The 21,013-nt window shown below is 44.5% G+C and overlaps 1 protein-coding gene across 1 annotated transcript in view; it reads right to left on the reverse strand.

Annotated features, from left to right (window-relative positions):
- Window positions 1-218: 218 nt before the first annotated feature.
- Window positions 219-21,013, reverse strand: part of LOC147899683 (UDP-Glycosyltransferase superfamily protein) — a 92,449-nt gene continuing 71,654 nt past the window's right edge. The window contains exons 6-8 of the mRNA XM_087378188.1: window positions 14,741-14,886; window positions 14,455-14,621; window positions 219-705 (exon numbers count right to left, since the gene is read on the reverse strand). Coding sequence (XP_087234314.1) covers window positions 394-705; window positions 14,455-14,621; window positions 14,741-14,886 — 625 coding nt within the window. The 3' untranslated portion in view covers window positions 219-393. The remainder of the gene's footprint in view (window positions 706-14,454; window positions 14,622-14,740; window positions 14,887-21,013) is intronic.

Genomic DNA, 21,013 nt, shown 5'->3' on the forward strand with positions numbered 1-21,013 from the left:
TCTCAAAGAGTTTGATGAGGAGCAGACTGATTTTAGAAACGCAAAAAAACTGCCCACTCAGGATTATCAGAATTAAAAGGTTGCTTGCACCTGTGGGGTGCGAGTGCATGGTTAAGGGGTGAGTTTCTTTGTTTTTTTAAATGTCTTTCAGGCGGGTTGTTTTGAGACAGGGTGGCAGAACACAGAGAGAGAGAGAGAGAGAGAGAGAGAGAACGTGATCTCAAGATAATTTTTTCCTCAGGTACAAGTTATTCGGGCAGATAAAAAACACAATACTACATTTCAAGAAATGCACTTCCTCAGGTGCAAAAGTCCAGCAGACACCAAACATGGTACTACTTACCTGCCTACAGAAACAGTCTTTAACAAACTACCTGCTTGATTTTATAATGCCTATGATTGCATGGAATTTTCAGCTGAAGCATTTCCATGCACATCTACAATAAGTCTACTTAGTCTTTCACCAAATACATGCCTTGAAAAATTGGCTTCAACATGTTGCCTTGCAGAAATTCCCATTTTCACTGCTAATTGGGGATCCTGAAGCAGTACATTCATTGCAGAAGAAAAATTTTGAGGTGTGGGCTCACATAAGAATCCTGTTACATTGTGGACAACGCTTTCCTTTGGTCCACCACTGTTGCAAGCAACGACAGGTTTCTGTGCTGCCATAGCTTCCAGTGGAACAATTCCGAAATGCTCATCCTGGAAACAAGACGACCATTAATCTTAGTCATTGGATTAAATATTTGTCAAAATCAAGGCTGTAAATACCATTGTCTGCCTTTGCCCTACGTCTAGTGATTTATTGAATTCAATATACACAAGAAGGAACAGAATCTTGTTAACAAAACCCAATAATATTCTACAGCAACACTAAACATCGTCCAAGCAATCGGTTTATGCAAAAGACACACTTAAGTGAGTCTCCATTTGGCCTAGCTCAGGAAATCCTCCTGCCCTCTCTCTTCATAGCTCAGTTATGACTTCGTAACTCGTTCCCAAACCCTTGAACACAACGTTTGTTAGCTATGCACTATAAATCCCATACCTTGACTGCACACCATACTTTAGCCATCAAAGCTTTGAACTAAGAACTTCTCATGTATAGCATCAATTGTATGCCATCACCTTCCTTGCTCATGCCATGAGTACCAGCAGGCCAGTTGGATGGCCAGTTTGACCATTCAGGAATTGAAGAGTGACTAACGTGCAGAATCCTGACCCCAAAAGGCCAGCAGGATAGTGAGGGGGTGCAACACCACCTGAATATGTCCAAGGTCCATTTGATTTCATGAATGTATATGGGACTACACAAGCTCCCAATGCCACATGTCATATTTGGGCGAGGAACCTTTCAACCCCTCTTGATTTCCTTGCCACACGAAGGGTTTGGGCCACAAAGACCACATATCCAACCACCACCACCCACCCGCCCCCATGGGTTAAACACTAACGTACCACCTAATCCACACAGGACCAGGCACGTTATATTCGACCCCCTACACAACGTTCAAGGACCAATGTCAATGCAACTGCCCATACAGGGCAGCCAGTAAATGTGACCATCCATCCAGGACAAGGCCGCCCAGAAATCAATGTCTGTCATGCAGTTGCTAGTCACAGCACAAACAGTCAGAGCACACATGCATGCCACCACATCCCACAGGTGCACAGAGTCTTTCTTTTTCTGTTCACACCAACAGCCACCGAACAGAGCACGGTCCACCAACATTCATGCTGGCAAGTCAACTTCACAGGGCGAGTCCCTGCTCTGATACCATGTAGGAAAAGCAGCCAGAAGCTGCCATGTGTCGTCATCATGAATAGCTGAGTGCAGAGTCCCAATCCCCACCCCATAGCCGCGCAAGCCTCCCCACTATCCCAAAAAGCTGGCCAGATAGTGAGGAGGGGCAACAGCACCTGAATATATACAAGGATCATTCGATTTCATGAATGTATATGGGAATATTCAAGTCCCCCAATGCCACATGCCGTATGTGCGCGAGAAGCCTCTCAATTTCCTTGCCGCAGAGGGGTTTGGGCCACAAAGACCACAAATTCCAACAACCACCTCATGCACCTTCATGAAGGTTTGTGGGTAGCTTTTTAACTCAGCTTGTGAATGCACTTTGTATCCTTGTTTATGTGCTTCCTATTGTTTATGCACACAAATACAACTTACAGCTTGGCGACTCATTGTTCAGCTTTAAAAATGGACTCAAACTGCCTGTTACAAATACGTGTTCAATCGGTAAATGGAAAATTTCTAATATTTCAAATCTATACAAAATTTAGACTTGTTCAGTCATCTAGATACACAATTGAGTCTCAAAATTCATATGTGAATTATGGAAATGGACAAGACACAAAATACAAGGAATGGTGATATGCCAATATCTATATTTGACGCTGAAAGTAGACACATCAAATGTGCTTTAGATGTTGGATCTTTGATGAATCTAAACTCGGTGATCTAAAATTTAGATCACCACATGATGGTTGAGTTTCAAGACCAGCAAAAGCTTCACTAAGATAAGGCACTTTGGCACACAAGGTAAGCACAAACTTTTAACACTTTGGCTTTGTTGCAAGCAGCGAAAGTTACAGGGTACATGGGTTGCCACATTTCACTAAGAAAAACAACAAAGAATGTGATACATGTTGTCTGCTGGACACCGTCTCCCATACACTATCCTCTAGCGATGCATCATATGCCTCAATCCTGGATACATGCTAGCCTTGGATCTGGTATGCTGGATTGACTGAATTAACGTAGAACGTGTGCCCCCCTCTGTGAGCCACACCACCATCCCCCATGTGGAGTCAGGGTACATGGGTTGCCACATTTCACTAAGAAAAACAACAAAGAATGTGATACATGTTGTCTGCTGGACACCGTCTCCCATACACTATCCTCTGGCGATGCATCATATGCCTCAATCCTGGATACATGCTAGCCTTGGATCTGGTATGCTGGGTTGATTCAATTAACGTAGAACGTGTGCCCCCCTCTGTGAGCCACACCACCATTCCCCATGTGGAATCCCACTGCAACCGCTGCACGCTAGCCACAATCTTGAAAGCTGCTGTCCATATCATCTGCATGGCTGGACAGCCCCAAAGGCAGTGAGAGATCATCTCTAACACTTCCATTGTACAACAAAGACACCTGCCATCCAATTGCATTTGCTCCAACTAGGGCTGATGGGCAAGCTTCCATGTGCCCCCCTCTAGAAGAAAAAGGATATCTTCCGTGGTCTCAGGCTGGTTCAAAGACCAAAAACATGAAATAACCTCGCGGGGAATGTCCTTGTTCAACCTAATGGCGCTCCCTCAAGGAGGTCTAGGCTGCTGCGTCTAGCTGAATGCATCAGCCAAAGCGGGCCATGTATGAGAAAAAGGCACCTCGTCTACCATGTTTGAGTGCCCTACTCCAGTAGGCCAAAACCTCTCACCCGGGTAAACCACTCACCCAGGTCCCGCTAGACATCCCGAAGGAGCCAGCCTCCCAAATCCCGAAGAAGCCGGTGTTAGAATTATTATTATATTCTACCAATGACCAATGTAATGTAATAAGTAGGTTAGGGGCACTTTTCCCTCATTTTAGAGGTTTTTTCCCGTAACCACAGTTAGTTCACTAACTATGGTTAGTGAAGGATAAGGTTTTGTCACTTCGACAAAACCTATCCCACTTCTTGTATTACTCACTTCTTCTATTGCAAGCACTACGTTCAGCTCTCTAGCTCACACTCTCTTTTCTAACATTTGGATCAGAGCCCAGGTTCTGCTCTTTTGCTTCCTAGCCTGCAAGCTCCCTGCTCCCCGATCCCTACTCCCGCAAGCTCCAGCCCATACAATCTGTTCGTACAATCTGTACGGACTGATTCCGTACAGCCCATACAACTCTTGCACCGCCGTACCTGCACCGCCATTCCGTACCGCCGTACTTGCGACGTACCTTCGTTGTACGACTGCCGTACAACAATACATCCGTACTATCTGCATTTTGCACGTACGAACCGTACATCTCGTACGTCGTCCGTACCATCGATTAGCTCGTCAGTGTGCCGTACATCTGTACACAGGCGTCCGTACACAAGCATTTCGTATTGCGTGTCACCATTCCATACCTGACTGCGCTGGTTGTCCGTACTCCGTACAGCTACCATCCGTACACGTTGCTGCAAATCTGTACACCATACATTTTGCAAGCTCTTGTACTTTTCGTTGGCATCCACACTTCTATGCAGGTTTTATTCTAGCAGGTACTCTAGCATTTGGTTTTTTGGCATGCATTGTTTGCAAATAGCCAATGTTTGGCTTAGATCTTGCAGAGAATTTGGGGCATTCTGTATTTGTGGGCAAACATTGCAGTTGGGTTGCAGGTAGTCCAAGAAATTGGGGCTTTTGCAATTACACTCTGCAATTTTGCAGTGAAATTTGGGGCTTTTACAGGCAGAGTGCAATTTGTGCAACATTTGGGACTTTCATACCATTTGCCCTCTTTTGTATGCAATTTCCCACAAAAAATTGGGGCTTTTGCATTTGGGTTGCAATTTTGCAGGTAAAAGGGCATTTTGAAAGTTTGCAAACAGTTTTGGACTCAATACGAGTCGAATTGCAGACTTTTTCCACTTCTATTTGCAGATTTTTGGGGCATTGAGCAGAGCAATGTGGTGCATTTTGAGCCTTTGACATGCTGTGACAGTATTTGTCACTGTGGGCATATTATTCTTTGCAGATTTTACTTGTCCATTTTATATCCCAGGAAGAGATTTCACCTGGTCCGTCTGCTGTATTTTTTTTCTGAGATTATCTGGTGAAAATGGCTCAAAACAACTCAAATGAGGTGTTCGGGGTTCTCACACTGGAGGATAAGTTGGATGGCACCAACTACTCCTTGTGGAGTTTCATGGTTCGCAATATCTTGGTTGGCAAAAATCTTTGGGATTATGTCAATGGAGGTGAAGAAAGACCAGATACAATGCCTATACCTGTCACTCCTACAGCTAGAGGCAAGGGTAGAGGTACAAATACAGCACAGGTGATTGGAGCAGCCGCTCCAGGAGCTCCCACAACAGAGCAGAAAAGATGGGACTTTAGAGATGCACAAGCTCTTTCAGTAATTTCTCTTTCTGTCAAGAGGTTCATTATACCTCATATTCGGTCATGCAAGACATCTATGGCAGCTTGGGTAATACTTGAGAGTATGTTTGGAGCAAGGAACGATGCCGGAGTTTCCTTTCTGAAGCGAGAACTTTCCCATACACATATGGAGGAGGGAGATTCCATGAATTCTCACCTCACAAAGCTTCAGGATCTCATGGAACAATTGCTGAACATTAATGAAGTCATTCCAGATTCAGAGATGATCACTACCACTCTAAACTCTCTTCCTGAGTCCTATCTCGGTTTCCACACCTCGCTGAATTTGTCATTGAGGGGAGGCAGCAATCCTCTCTCCTTTCACGAGTTGGTAGGACTTCTGTTGCAGGAGGAACAAACACACAGAAATATGGCAACCCGGGCTGGCGAGCATGCTATGCTCTCCAAGTTCAAGCCCAAGGGTAAAGGGCAAAAAGAAGGACATCTGTCATTATTGCAAGAAGCCAGGTCATTATATTGGAGAGTGCAAGAAGCGCATAGCCAAAGAAAAGAAAAGGGATTCCGGTATGACTGTATCAGATGCATCAGGTCCACATTGCCATGATGGAGGAGATGTTGCAGCCAACTTGGTTGAAGAGCACTATGCCTTCTTGTCTTGCACTTCAGGGTTTTCAGTGGGTAGTTCACATACTATAGCCACTAATGATGATGACCCATATGCTTTTTTGACTTGTAGTTACGATCCTTCAAAGGATGAATGCTCTTTCAATGTTGATGAGACACTACATACTTGGTATTTTGATAGTGGTGCTTCAAAGCACATCACTTCCAAGAAAACTATGTTTGTAACTCTGCATTCTTCACCCACCAAGAAGAAAATAACTTGTGCAAATAATTCTTCTTATTCAGTGTGTGGAGTGGGAGACATTATTCTCACATCCACTGATGGCACAGATTTCAGAATTTCAGATGTACTCTATGTGCCGCGTATAAAGAAGAATTTGCTTTCAGTGTCCTCACTCAATAGAGGAGGATTTCAGGTTGTTTTTGATGATGACAAGTGTGCAGTCAGAGACAAAGAAAATGAATATGCTTTGAGGTTGTCTGGCACTTTGTATCGGGGTCTTTTTGAGCTTGATTTATATGAAAAAAGATCCCATCTTGCATTATCACTTAGCACTCCCACTGCTGCGATGCAGAATGCGGAGTTATGGCATGCCACGTATGGGCACATGAGCTATGGCAGCTTAATGACACTTTAGAGGCATGATATGGTTGATGCATTACCTCCTTTGGAGTCGCCTCCTCCTCATGCATGTGAAGGTTGCATTCTTGGCAAAATGCATGGGCTTCCCTTCAAGAAGGATGGTGCAATGAAAGCTACAAGAAAATTGCAGCTTATTCACAGTGATGTCTGCAGTCCCATGAGGACACTTGCTTTTGGGGATTATCTCTATTTTGTTACATTCATATATGACTTTACCAACTACACTTGGGTCTATGGTCTCAAGGAAAAATCAGAAGTGTTTATGCATTTCAAACGCTTTGTGGCTATGGTTGAAAATGAGACAGGACTCAAGGTGCAGACACTTCGCACAGATCGAGGGGGGGAGTATATGTCTCATGAATTTGAGACATTTCTGAAAGAAAAAGGCATTATGCATCAGCTTACAGTGAGGCTTACACCTCAACAGAATGGCAAAGCTGAGCGGAAGAATTGCACCGCCATGAAAATGGATAGATGCATGCTCACAAGTAAGAAGTTGCCTCACAAGTTTTGGCTGGAAGGCCTCATGTGTGCGAACTATATTTTAAATCGGGCTCCTACAAAGGCTTTGAAGACAATCACTCCCTATGAGGCATGGCATGGGAGAAAGCCTTCAGTGGACCACTTCAGAGTTTTTGGTTGTGTTGCATGTGCCCACGTGCCTGTGGAGTTCAGACACAAGTTGTCAGATAAGGCACTAAAATGCATTTTTGTGGGATATAGTTCACAAAGCAAAGGCTATTGTCTCTACAATCCTCCTACACGCAAGATTTTTGTCAGTAGAGATGTCATATTCTCTGAAAATTCTGCGCATACAAATGCTGAATTTCAGATTCCGTCCTCTTCAGATGATGTGTTTGAGGGGATGCTTCCTATAGCATTTGGTTCCCCCGCTGAAACTCAGAATTTGCAGCCAAAACAGTGCCTTATTGGTTGCTTCACACTCTCAGGGAGAATAGGCTTGAAGCTCCATTGCCTGGCAGAACTCGTAGTGCAGTAAGGCACATGGAGGGAGCTTATTCAGTTGAATCAGCTTATGCAGGTACTCTTCTTGATGAGGAGGAGCCTGAGAAATTTGAAAAAGCAAAAGATAATGTGCATTGGATGAATGCCATGCACGATGAGTTGCAGTCCATTCATAAAAATCAGACTTGGGATGTTGTGGATTTGCCACCAGGTAAGAATGCCATAGGTACACGGTGGGTTTTCAAAGTCAAAAGAAAGCCAGATGGATCCATTGATTGGTACAAGGCAAGGCTGGTTGCAAAAGGATATGCTCAGAAAAAGGGCATAGATTATGAGGAGACTTTTGCTCCTACATCCAGGATGACCACCATCAGGTCAATTATAGCCATGGCTGCAAATTTTGAATGGAATGTTCATCAGTTGGACATTAAAACAGCTTTCCTTAATAGAGACTTGTTGGAAGAGGTTTATGTCAAACAACCTCCGGGCTTTGAAATTTCAGGAAATGCACTTCAGGTATGCAAGCTGAATAAAGCTTTGTATGGGCTGAAACAAGCCCCACGTGCATGGTATGCCAAAATTGATGCCTTTCTGACCAGCAAGGGGCTGCACAATAGTCCAACTGAGAGCACGCTCTACATCAACAAGGAAGGGGGGGATATTTTGGTCATCATTCTTTATGTAGATGACATGCTGCTCACCGGATCAAATGAGGAAGTAATTGCAGGTCCAATTGAAAGCTACATTTGATATGTCAAACTTGGACTTGTTACATTTCTTTTTTAGGATCCAGTTTATTCAAGAGAAACGTGGCATTGTTATGTCTCAGTCCAAGTATGTTCAAAAACTCTTGGACAGATTCAACATGCATGATTGCAAGCCTATGTCCACTCCCATGGAGCCGGGGCTGAAGCTTACAATGCATGATGCAGGTGAATCAATTGATGTCACACTCTATAGCCAGGCTGTTGGATGCCTCATTTATCTCTGCAATACACGACCTGATATTCAGTTTTCAGTTTCTCAGGTGAGCAAGTATATGCACAGCCCAAAGATTATGCATTGGCAGGCTGTAAAATGCATCTTTCGTTTCTTGCAAGGTACAAAGTCTTTTGGCTTGATGTTTCCCAGAGGGGGTGACTTGCAGATGCATGCTTACAGTGACTCAAATTGGGCTGGAGACTATGATACTAGGCAGTCCACCAGTGGGAATTGTTTCTTTCTAGGACATGCTTGCATTTCTTGGTTGAGCAAGAAACAATCTACAGTGGCTACCTCCTCATGTGAAGCTGAGTACATGGCAGCTTTCACAGCGACAGTTGAATGTGTTTGGCTGCGTCGTTTGTTTGCTGATCTTCATCTTTCATTGGAGGGTCCTTCTCCGATTCTCACTGATAGTCAGAGTGCTATAGCAATGGCAAAGAATCCTGTGCTTCATGCTCGCACGAAGCACATTGAGGTTCACTATCACTATGTCAGAGAGAAGTTGCATGCAGGAGAGATCAATATGATCTATGTGTCAACACATGACAATGTTGCAGACATCTTCACCAAAGCACTTCCACGTGAAAAGTTTGAGGCATTTCGCAGTGCCCTGAACTTATCTCCTTTTGGTGATTGATCATTTCCTTGTACATGACATTGGCACTGCAAGAGGGTGTTAGAATTATTATTATATTCTAGCAGTGACCAATGTAATGTAATAAGTAGCTTAGGGGCACTTTTCCCTCGTTTTAGAGGTTTTTTTCCCTAACCACAGTTAGTTCACTAACTACGGTTAGTGAAGGATAAGGTTTTGTCACTTAGACAAAACCTATCCCACTTCTTGTATTACTCACTTCTTCTATTGCAAGCACTACGTTCAGCTCTCTAGCTCACACTCTCTTTTCTAACAGCCAGCCCAAATCCAAAGGCGCCAATGTGCTTCCTCCTGTCTTGATAAGACTATGTCCGGGTCAATAGTCCAAATCCTACGCAACCGGCCCACTATCCTAACCTTCTGCCACTCTAGCCCATCCAAAACCACCTTGTCCCCGCGATCCCTCTCCGTCTCAACCTACAAGAGGCCTCTAATCCCACTCTGTACTATCTACGAGACGATAACACCCACAGGACTGTAGGAGGAATTGAATCCCGAGGGGTACCCCTATCCTTGAGGAGTATCAGACCAATGGTGGGAGTTCTAAGGTACTGCTCAACCCCTCCCACAACCAATCTAGGATTGTAGAGTTAATCTCTGTTATCCGTAACCTGTCCCCCTAGAGATGCGAGAATGCTGGCCTATGTGTCTCTAACAAGCTGACTCCAAACCCCAAAGGACCTTGTTGGGCCACTATCCCACTGTGCCCAACCGATATGTGTCCTAGCATGCGCCTCTCCTGGTCTCATTCCCCTGGGGGCCATCAGGGGGAGCCCTTCCCTATGAGGGAGGCCTCAGAAAAACCCACCTATGAGATTGTTGCCACCACTGCCTACCTATGCGAGGGGTGTTCTTGAGAAGCCTCGCTGGCAACAAGAGCTTCCAGGGCTCAAAAGCTGGCGTGAGACCTCTGACCACTAACTTGCCCAACAGAGCTCTGCTCTCCGTCTCTGGGTCAGTGATGCCTAGCCCTTCCCGGGCGAGCCTCTACTCAAGGACTCAAGAAGCAAGTGTTCAATCAAAGATATCCTGCAAAGCCAGCCGAAGTGGGATGGAGATATGCTCCTAAAAGCTCTGAAAGGATCATGCCATCCTCCCTAGGGACTTCTGAGGCGGAAGTGCAATGAGGACCTCCCAAAGCTCCTCATCAGTGTGGATAGTGTCTCTAGCCGCCTACTCAAGCTCAACAAGACCACTGTCGGAATTTGATCTCATAATACCTCTCGGGCTCCAAGAACCAAGGGAGGCTCCTCCTCGAACTGCACAAATCACCGGTAGAAGTATGTGGTCACCTCAAGAATCTCATGTGGATCCGTGTGCAACCCAATCTGGGCATCTCTCAATCTATGCAACTCAGTCTTGGCAAATCGGGTCCAAATGGCCTAAAAGAACTGTCTTGTCATCCTCGTTGATGCTGCTGCTACAGTGCTGGACAGGAAGGGAAGAGAAGGGAGGAGAGAAAGCAAGCGTGTACGAGAAGAAGATCTATGCGTATTTCAAAGAACAAAGGAAGGAAGGTGTGTGGGAATGGGCAGAGAGCGGAAGGTGGGTGATAACCGTGGAGGTACGAAGGAAGCTGGAGAAGAGGGCGGGAGTGATATGCAAGGCTATGTCGGCCATGGAGCAGCTTGATAGGGTGAGGACGGTGATGTTCTTGGGACTGAGTTTCGCAGGCAAAAGCACCCTCATGCATTCCTTGGCTTCTAGCCTCCACCCAACTCCACCCCCCTCCTCCCCCGACCGTCTCGGCGGTGACCTCCTCTGGTTGCATACTAACCACACCTTGCTTGTCGAACTCTCTGCCTCTCACTCCACCCCCCCCAACTTCCTCGCCCACGTCCCTGACCTCATGGGACAATCCTTGTATAGATGGTCCAACCGACAACCAGAACGTAAGGCGATGTTTGAATATGTTATGGTAACCCATCTGGCTCGAGAGCAACAGTCTAAGAACTGATTTCATTGGACCTCCTTGGCCTGAAGGTCAAGCCTCGCATTCTCGTATCGGTCACTGAGCCATTGAGAGCCTGATCTGCTCCTTGAGTCTCCCTATGGACGCTAAATCACATCTCAGACCTCACTCTTGCTCTTGTAGAGCGTGCCTCCGACTATTGTTTGCTCATTCATTTTAATCAAATGTATATTTTCTTGTATCAAATGAATTGATTTAATAAAATTAATTTGATTTCTTGCCCTCAAGTATACCCTCTGGCTGCTGCCGAATCTTAGCCACTGCAAGCTACACCACCTCCTCCTGAAGTAGAGCATCTGAGATGTGTAGGCTCCTTACTTCCTAGTGGCTGCAAACTAAAGCCTCCAAATCACTTGACTTGAACCAGAATGCAGGTGCACATGCAAATGGTTTGCGGCCTGGACGCCACGTGGATAGATTGCCTCCCTTTTAGTATAGCCTTGAGGACCCCTTTATTCTGCTCACCTATCACGAGGCTAACTAGGCCATTAGGGAGGTCTCATACAACCGCAAATATATAGGACCAGCTTCTATAGAGATCACTACCTACGGACATCAGAGTGTTTCATCGACCCACAAGGCTACATACGGATCTACTACTTTGAGGATTTCCATTGAGCAGTTCCATGTTTCCTTACACTGATTACGCATTGAGATTGGCTGGCCACATCTGCACCCTATATGATCACATAAGATTGAGTCAGAGGGGCAATTTGACTTTTGATGCCTTGTGTACTATGAGATCCAAGGCCATCACTACAATCTTTCTAGAGATGGATTTGAACCCCGCCCTAGTCTCTTGGTTCATCCGGATCATAGACGTTTAGCGATCTTCATTCATGAGGCTATACGACAAAGACGAGTTGCTTATGACACATGGATGAGATTAGGGGGCTCAGCCAAACTCACTGACATTTTATCTCACGGGTTTTATGCCACTACATCACCGATAATCGTTGGAGACTTTCTTTGTCAAGACACTCTAAGCCATTCTCAACACTTGGTGGATACAGAGGACGGCCACAGTTATACCACATTGCATATTTTTTGTCCTCTCCATGGGTTCATATATTTAGTACTCGTGTTTTGTGCTTGTATTTGTTTTGGGTGCACATGTCCGCTTAGTGGCTCCACCCGTTCAGCTCATTATATCTGGTTTTTCAATCCCATAGACCCCTTGGTCTTTCAAAGACTTTAATAAATTTTCTCTTTCTTTCTTTCTTTCTTTCTATCAAAAGGTCAATCTTGGTAAAACCAAGGTTATGATCTTGAACACATCCAAAGGAATCATGGACAGAGATCAATTTGTATCCTGACGGATTAACGATAGGTCATAGCATCCTACATGTATTTGGGAGTCCTTTCTTTAGCCCTATTTTCATGGTAAGACCTAGTCTCGATTGAGCAGAGGGTATGCTGCACTCGCTAGGCTTGAGCGGGAGTGCTTTCACTCTCACTTCCAAAATTCTTAGACCAAGGCTCTTCTCTTTGATTCTTTGTTCACCAATGGGCATGTATGGCAGTCCCTGCTGGAGACCTGATCTATGAGAGGTGGACTAGGCTTGAGTGAAGAGGCTCTAGGTTGTCGAATCATCACGGATGATCTACAGTAATCCATCAGTTCCACACCGGATCATTTTGGTTGAGTTTAGGGTCCCTCCACTCTATCTTGACGCATCATTCCAGTGAAGGAGTTTGACTTGTCGACCTCAAGCTGATGCAGGTTACCATGGTTGGCCCTATTCGCATCCATGACATTAGTAGCTGAGGGCGATCAGAGGTGTTGGTATGCCCATAACCCATATAGATGTTTTTGAGAGTGGGGGAATCCACATGGATAGATTGTCCCCCTTCTAGTATACCCCCGAGGACCCCTCTATTCCAATTACCTATCACGAGGCTAAGCAGGTCATTCAGGAGCTTCTTATTCAGCTACACACAGACATGACCTCGTTAGCCCCTGGCAAGCTTCTTGTGAAGGTCTTCTTCTACAGAGATTGTTGCTTACGGATATCAAAGGAGGGCTTCATCGCCCTGCCAAGCTACACACGGATCTACCTCCCCCACTCTTTGAGGATTTTGATTGGGCTGTTCCATGTTTCCTCACACTAATTACACATTGAGACTGGACGGGATAAGGGCATACCTAGAGAGGGCGACATATGCATCCTATGTGATTTACATGAGATTTGAGCAAGAGGAGCACTTTGCTTTTGATGCCTTGCATACTATGAGATTTGAGCTTGTCACCATTGTCAATTTGGAGACCCCTGTCCAACCTCTTGCTTCAGCCAAATTAGATATGTTTAGCGACCTTCATTCATGAGGCCGTACAACACAGAGACCAACCGCTCAGGACACATAGACAAGATCAAGGGGCTAATCCAGACTCTACCCAGATGGTGATCACCTAGTTTTTCTAGTTAGATAGCGCAGATTAGCAGTTCCCAGGATACGGTATAGTTTAGGTTAGGAGCAAGAGACATGTCAAACCCGTCGGTGTGTTGATGCACAGATCAAACTTGGGATTTCCCCTCCATGTTCGCTAGACCAAGAACAACCGACGGGGCCCGCGGCTTTCACACCCTCCCTCTTCCCTCCCTTCCACCTCCTCTCCCCTCTCTGTTTTCCCTGCTGTGATCTCCTCTTCCGCCCCGCCTTCCTCTCCTTCCTCTCCTTGTAGCCTCGCCACTGTTCGCTGGCTTCCCACCTTTGGTTTGCTGATCCCGCCTCTGTTTTGTGTGGTCCAGTGAGCAGCTCTCACAGCAGCCCTTGGTCGTGGGTGGCCCCAACTAACAAGCATTAGGTGCTCATGCACCCCTTGGAGCAGACCCGAGCAGTCGGGAGCATTTGAAGCTCCCTTATCAGACCGTATGTCACTTTGGAGGCCCATCTTGCTGGTTGCAACCCTGCTTTCCTGCCTTGTGGAGAGTGCCAGTCCGTGGAGCAGCTCGAAGGGGGACTTCACCTGAGGTCGCACCACTTTGTGGTGGCCTTTTCGCAGGGCTTTCCTAAAGCATTCAAAGTGCTCTTCTTCCCCTTTTTTCAAGGTCTTGGTGGCGTTCTTTTCACCGGCCAAAAAACAGAGCCTGGAAATCTTTTACAAAAAGTTCAGCATAGTGCTTGGTACACAACTACCCCTAAAAGTTGGTCTTTGTTTGCAGGGAATATATAGTTTCTGTTTCCAGGTGATGTGATTTTTAGGTATATCAGGATTACTTTTACACCATGCTGTAAACCATGTTGAACTGATGCAATTAAGCACAATCCAGCAGAATCTGTACTACCAACTCTCAAATTCAATAAAACTATGTCATTCCTTTGATTATGCACATCCATGTTGGATCAGAACTTTAGCCTTTTAGGCTCACCATCACTCATAAATACTTGTAAATTTTAATGTTTTATTTGTCTGTTAGTAGCAGTAAGAGAGATGCACTCTGTAATTCTATTTTATCTAGTTAAATCTACAACACAATGGACACATTTTGTCACACATACCGCTGGAGTATAGACAAGGCATAGGCAAGTGGCAAGCAATTTGTCTCTTTCTGAAGTTGAGCACGATGGCAAGAATACAACATGCTCACTGATCCCTTTTTCAAGAGCCATATTTTTGAGTTCCAAAAGATATTCACGATTTTCCTTGAGCCGTTCATCATAGCCCCCTACCAGTAAAAATTTGAACCGTGTGATGATTTCCATCAGATTAGATGCTGGCATTTGTAAATACTGAAATACATAAGACAGGGAAAATACCAACTCCAAAGATTTAGTTGAAATGAACCTGCAACTACAAGTTTCAAAGTTCTTGCATTGATATTATGGCCATCTCCAAGCTTCGACTTATGTTGCAGCAACAAAGAAAATGCTGAGATTGCAAGGCCGATATTCTTCTTTCTTTCAAAGCGGTTGATAGACAGAAAAAGGTGCCTAGAAAAAAGCAAAGAGCCCAGATTTTTAAAAACCAACAAAATACAACAGTCAAAATTACATTTGAATAGAAGCTATCAGCTTACAGCAAAACACCAGCAATTACTCACCTTTACCTAAATGATGTTTACATCACCACAATAACCAAAGGCTATGTTCATATTCTAAACCACTAAGAAAGACAAATAATGTTACACTGGCCGAGCTAGTACAAAATTATTTGTACGGCATATTCACATAAGAACCCAGGAAATAAGGACGGGACGACTACTGAAACTCTGAAAAACAGGAAAGACATGAACTTTGGAAATAAGTTTGAATTTCCTTAGTAGGGAAATCAGAAAAATCTTGAAAAAAAAAGAAAAAGGTGAATGAGAAAGAAAGAAATTTTATTAAATTTTGCTAAAGACCGATGGGTCTATGAGACCAATGTAACCAAAGAACGGGTTTCGGGGCACCGAAACGCCCCGAAACACGCTGTCTTGGGAGAAACGCCTGCTGTAAAACAGCCGTACGCGCGAATTCCGACGGGATTTTTCTACTTGCATCGTTTGGGCCGCCGATTCGCTGCTCCTACTCCATGTCTTGTTGGCATATCACTCCCTACACTCTCTACTCTACCCTCCCTTGCTAAACCCTCTACTTGCCCTTTCTATTCCCTCTACCATAGCTGGTATAGTCTCTTCAGGCTCTCCATCGCTCTACCCTCTCCAGCCTCTCTATTTCTCTCTATCCTCTCTAACAGTGTTTTTGAGAGCTCTTTTGAGAGAGAGAGAGAGAGAGAGAGAGAGAGTCTCGAGGTAAATATTTATATTACATATATAATTTATGAAAAAAATGCATTTTCCACCGCGTTTCTAGGCAAAATGCCTATCAAAACCTAGAAACGTCTCTTGTGACACATAATGAGACTGAAAGAAAAACCTGATACAATGAGCAAAGGGTGGAGCTACTAAGCGAGCATCCTAACCCATGCTAGAGAATAAAAGACTGTGTAGACATAGTCAATGATGTCATCATATATGTCCATAAAACATATCTGGTATCAACATCCCCATGGAAGATGTAGTCTGATCAAATGTCAAGACACACCCGATGATGGACTAGATAGTGTAGGTAAAAAGCCCATGATAGATTGTTGTCTGCTATCTGGATGAGAGGTCCATCATGCCCTCTTGGTAGAGGGGGAGAGAAGAGAGAAGGAAACAGAACAAAAAGCACTAAGAAAGGGAAAAAAGAATTGCCTGACTAAAGCCAAAATGTTGCACGCAAGGTATATTCTTGCAAAAAAAATCTGAATCCATTTCCCCTGGCTTAGGAAATGTTGTTCCAGCCTTTTCTCTTGCCATAGACTTCGGAAAATGTGTTGTCCATTTCAAAAACTATCCAGCCTGAGAACCACCGTTTCCTACTATTTAGAAGGATTGAAACATGTTCCTCCAACAGCTTTTTCATCTAGAGGATCTGGATAAAACACAGGACACAAGTGACACTTTAAGATGGTCACTCATGCTCATCTGGATCCCAGCTAATTTGTCAAGATTTCACATCCATCCAAATCGCCTCTTTTGCAGCATCACGTTCCCAATGAAGGTCTGTTAGACACATCTTTAGGTAAAACTCTATAGGAAACACACGAAATTACAACAGTGCCCTTAGGCTACTGTTCTTGTCATCCAAGTCTACACAATGTAGAGACTATGGATGCTGGCTGAACGTTTTAAGGCAATCCCCTTATAGACCTCTATGTCACCAATGACAATGACAATCTCATAGACTAAGCTACAACTCAAATATTAGGCATAAGGATAGATACATAGATACATACATACATACATATATATATATATATCATACATGCGCACGCGCACGTGTGTGTGTGTGAGAGAGAGAGAGAGAGAGGTGAGAGAGAAGCTTGAATCTGGTTTTCGTTTGCCATCTTGTGAGCCCATACAACCTGTTGCTACTTCCGTACAAATCCGATACAGCCCCATCACCGTCCGTCGTACGATTCATCCATACGCGCTTGGTTTGTCCATGTCGTGATCTCGTCCGTACCCACAGACATAATTTCGTCCGTGCAGTCCTCATTTCATCCGCACTGTCTGGCATAAATGTCATCTGTACCGTCACGAATTTCGTCCGTACTGTCGTTTTTCTGTCCGTGATAGTCATCCATACAGCTTGTCATAATACGCCCGTCGGGTGTCTGTCCGTACTGTCCGTCATAAAGTCGCACGTACATGTCTGTAGTACCCATCGTACGTCCATACAGTTTGTCATAAAAATGTTTGTACAGCCTGTCTGAAATTACTTCTATCCGTACACCTACTCTCTGCCTAATTTGCCGTACAGTTACTTTCAAGGCTGTCAGCCACATGTTTCGTGGGCAGTTTGTACTGCTCCCTCCTTTGTCCTACAGGTAACTCGGCTTTCCATGGAGACATTATGCTTTCATCTGTGGTGATTTTAATAATGCTCCACAACAGGGAGATAATACCTCTGGCAACACTCATATGTTAGCCTCTCAAAAGCAAGCATGGTCTCAATTCTTACTTCAGCTTAGCGTGGTTGATCTCTGGAAGGAATTACAGCCCATGCTGCCAGGCTACACCTTTCAACATAATGCACAATCCTCTTACAGGCACGCTTGGATAGATGGTATCGAGTTGATCCGCAGCATTGTGATAACTTTACTTGTAAACTTTGGATTGATCATGCCTTCACGCATTCAGATCATGCGCCTCTTTGGTTAAGGCTCTCCTTACATGATTTCCCAGATGACAGATTGGCTCGTAGAAGGCTTCTGCTAATAAATAATAGTTATTTGGAGCATGCTGATTTTAAAGCCATGGTTTCAAATGACATTCAGCCTTTCTCTCATCAAATACATATAGATCTAGATTATGCTTGGCAAGCTTTTGTTGCAAGAATGCAAGCAGTTATTCGAGATTATGGCAAATCCCATATGAAAGCAATAGGGGAAACGGTTGCGCATGCCACAAGATCCGACTGAGCTTAGTCATCTTAGGCCTTTGTCTTTGGAAGAAAACATGCTGCATGCCAAGCAAAATTTTGTCTCCAATCCAAAAATCAAAGAAAGCTCATTAAATGGGAAACACGATCTCGACAAAGAGCTTTCTTGATAAAGGTTGCTCATCAAAGCAATTCTTTAAAAGCTTGCATTACAAGTGACGGGCTGCAAATATTTGCCGGATACGGAAGCCTCATGGTGCTTGGTCTGCATCTCGTTCACAACTGGCTGATGCTTGTGTACAGCACTTCTCCTCTCATTTTGGGCATGTCGATATTCTTTCTCCTCAGGTTTTGTCTACACAGAGACTTCTCTTGCAGCATGTCCATCCTATTCTTTCTGCTACACAGTCTTTGGAACTGGAGAGTCCCTTCACCAAAAGAGAACTGTCTAATGCAGTTAACTGAGGGGTTTTATAGTAGTGAAGAGCTGCCCAGAGTTCATCCATCAAGGAATCCATTTCTTGTCCTGCTTTTGGACACTGGCAGCCCACTCAGTGGGACTTTCTTCTGGGTTGTATTGATGGCAAGATCAAAGGTTGTCCTTTGGTCTCCAACTTGTTAATGGATTGTAACATATCCTCTCGCATTTGGAATAGCTTGGCCGGGATTCATTGCAGGGAAATTCTCTAAGAGCTGAGAGCATACATTGGTCAAGGTCTTTTTCCCCTCCGCTGGTTCTACACATATGCAAGCCATGCACATTCTCTTGGATTTTGTTGTATTTTGTGGTCATGATCTATCCCACAAACACAAACTCCGGGATGGATTTCCAAGACACTTCTTTAATACCCATCAATGGCCAATGTGGCCCACCACTTGTACTTAATCTAAAGTGATTTCTCAATCAATACATCTATTGCTTACTCCCTGCTCCACACCCGCCTACTAGCTTGCCTCCTTCCCTCTCCCGTGCTTTCTCTTCCTGCCCATCTCCTCTCTGCCCCTTTTCTTCCGTATCCCAGCAAGCTAATTATAGCCTATTTTAAATTAGCGTGTTTTTTGGGCTGGTTTTGTTGACCACACCCGCCTTTGTTTTCGCCAAAACTTGTTCGCTTTCCAACTTGTTTGGGCTCCAGCAAGACAAGCCTTGCCTCTTATCTTTGCTACCTGAGACCAATATGGCCCCCCGCATTAGCTGTTAGGGCCATTTTGGCCCTCCACACCGTTTCTTCTGCCTCGCCCCCTCTTTCACCCCAAAACCTTCCCTCCTATCCCTTGTACTGTTTTGCCAACCCTAGGTCTAGGCTGGCCCTTTCCCTTTCCGAGATGTAAGCCCAAAACCGTCCCTTCCCCCTCACATCTCACAACTGTATTTACAAGCCCCCTTGTAGACTCCTTTTCTCCCTTTCACCCTACCCCCCCCCCCTTCCCTAGTAACCAGCTGTATCAACTAGCAAGGTAGTCTTTGGCTTGGCCAAAGGGGCTCACATGGCAGTGCCCTCGACACCCTCAACCATTCGGATCTCCCTTCCCCTAGTATTGGCTCTCAGTCATATAGATGCAAGGTGTCGTAGGTGTCTCAACCTAAGACTACCCTTAGTATGCCAAGGGTACCACGTTTCCTAACTGTCCCAAGGTTAGAACACATGACCATAGGTCAACCTGACCTCCATAACGCTAGCCACCTTATGCCCACACATGGACATAACATTTTGCCCCCCTTCCCCTATTCAAAGAAGGAATGAGATAAATTCTAGGAATTGGCGTCAAAGAGAATCAATATTCTGCCAAGTACAATCCTCTTCCGAGAAATCTTTCCACTTACCTTCAGCCCTGGAACAAACCTGTTCCTAAGTTGTCGGTCCCTATAATCCACAAGGCATTCCGGTTCATGCGGAACATAAGTGGTTAGATACTCCACTCGTACGAGTTCATCCTCAAAAACCAAGTTATCTCCAGCACCCAATATCTGTTTTAGTATATTGACATGAAAGACTAGATGTACTCGAACTCTATCAAGTAGTTGTAGCTTGTAAGCCACATCAGTGATCCTTTTAAGGATCAAGAATGGACCACAATAGTGAGATGAAATATCTTATATACCTTGCCAGCGTGCATTACCTAAGAATATTTTGGGATTCTCCCGTAAACCTGCTAATCCTCTAAGAAAACTCAGTGACTGCTTCTAATTAACTATCTTAAGCACTTTTTATGCTTTCCCTTGCAAACTGCAACATATCTTGTTGTTGTTGCAACGAATCAGCACTAGAGCTCACCTTGGCATTTTGTAAGCCAACTACCCAAGGGGCTCTAGGCTGGTATCCATACATCAGCATATATGGACTATTTGGGGTTGCTAAATGCTTAGCACTATTGCATGCAAATTCAAGCAATGGAAGGTAATCTTCCTGATCAGATTGCCTTCAGAACACATAAGGTATCGGATTGCCTTCAGAACACATAAGTCTATCCACTCGATTGTGGATAATCAGCCACCAATGCTGAGTTGAGTTTTCAATTTCTTGCAAACTGCTTGCCAAAAGTGCCCAGTAAACTGAACATCTCTGTGACTCACTATTCCAGCCAGTAAGCTATATAGTAAACAACTTCTCAACAAACAAGTAAGCAAGCTGGGTGGTTGTATCAATCTCTCTTGTAGGTATGAATCTAGCCAATTTGGTGAGTCAATCAACGATTACACAAATTGCATCATGCCCACGAGAGGCTCGTGGTAAGCCTACAACAAAATCCATGGAAATACTTTGCCATTTATTCTCAGGTATTTCCAAAGGATGCAACAACGCACCTCGTCTCAAGCGCTCAGCTTTATTGACTTGCATTCTTGACAGTTTCAAACATATAGTTTGACATCAGCCTTTAGTTTAGGCCAAAAGAATGTTCTTTTGACTAGATCCAAATTTCTTTTGTACGCCCAGATGTCCAGCACTAAGACTATCATGACATCGTACAAGATACAACGCCTAAGCATCTCTCGCCCCGGGTGCATACAGCTTTCCCTTTCAGAAAAACAAACCATTCCAATGGAGTACTCACGTAGATTAGAACCAAGGAGTGCATTCACAGCTTGTACTTTATTCCAGACACCTTTGAAGAATTCATATTTGGGATAAAGGCCAGTGAGAGAGTCATA

Source organism: Dipteris shenzhenensis, chromosome 8, assembly GCF_047967505.1.
Source record: "Dipteris shenzhenensis isolate YYH24624 ecotype China chromosome 8, Dip_SZ_1.0, whole genome shotgun sequence".
Classification (NCBI taxonomy): Eukaryota; Viridiplantae; Streptophyta; class Polypodiopsida; order Gleicheniales; family Dipteridaceae; genus Dipteris; species Dipteris shenzhenensis.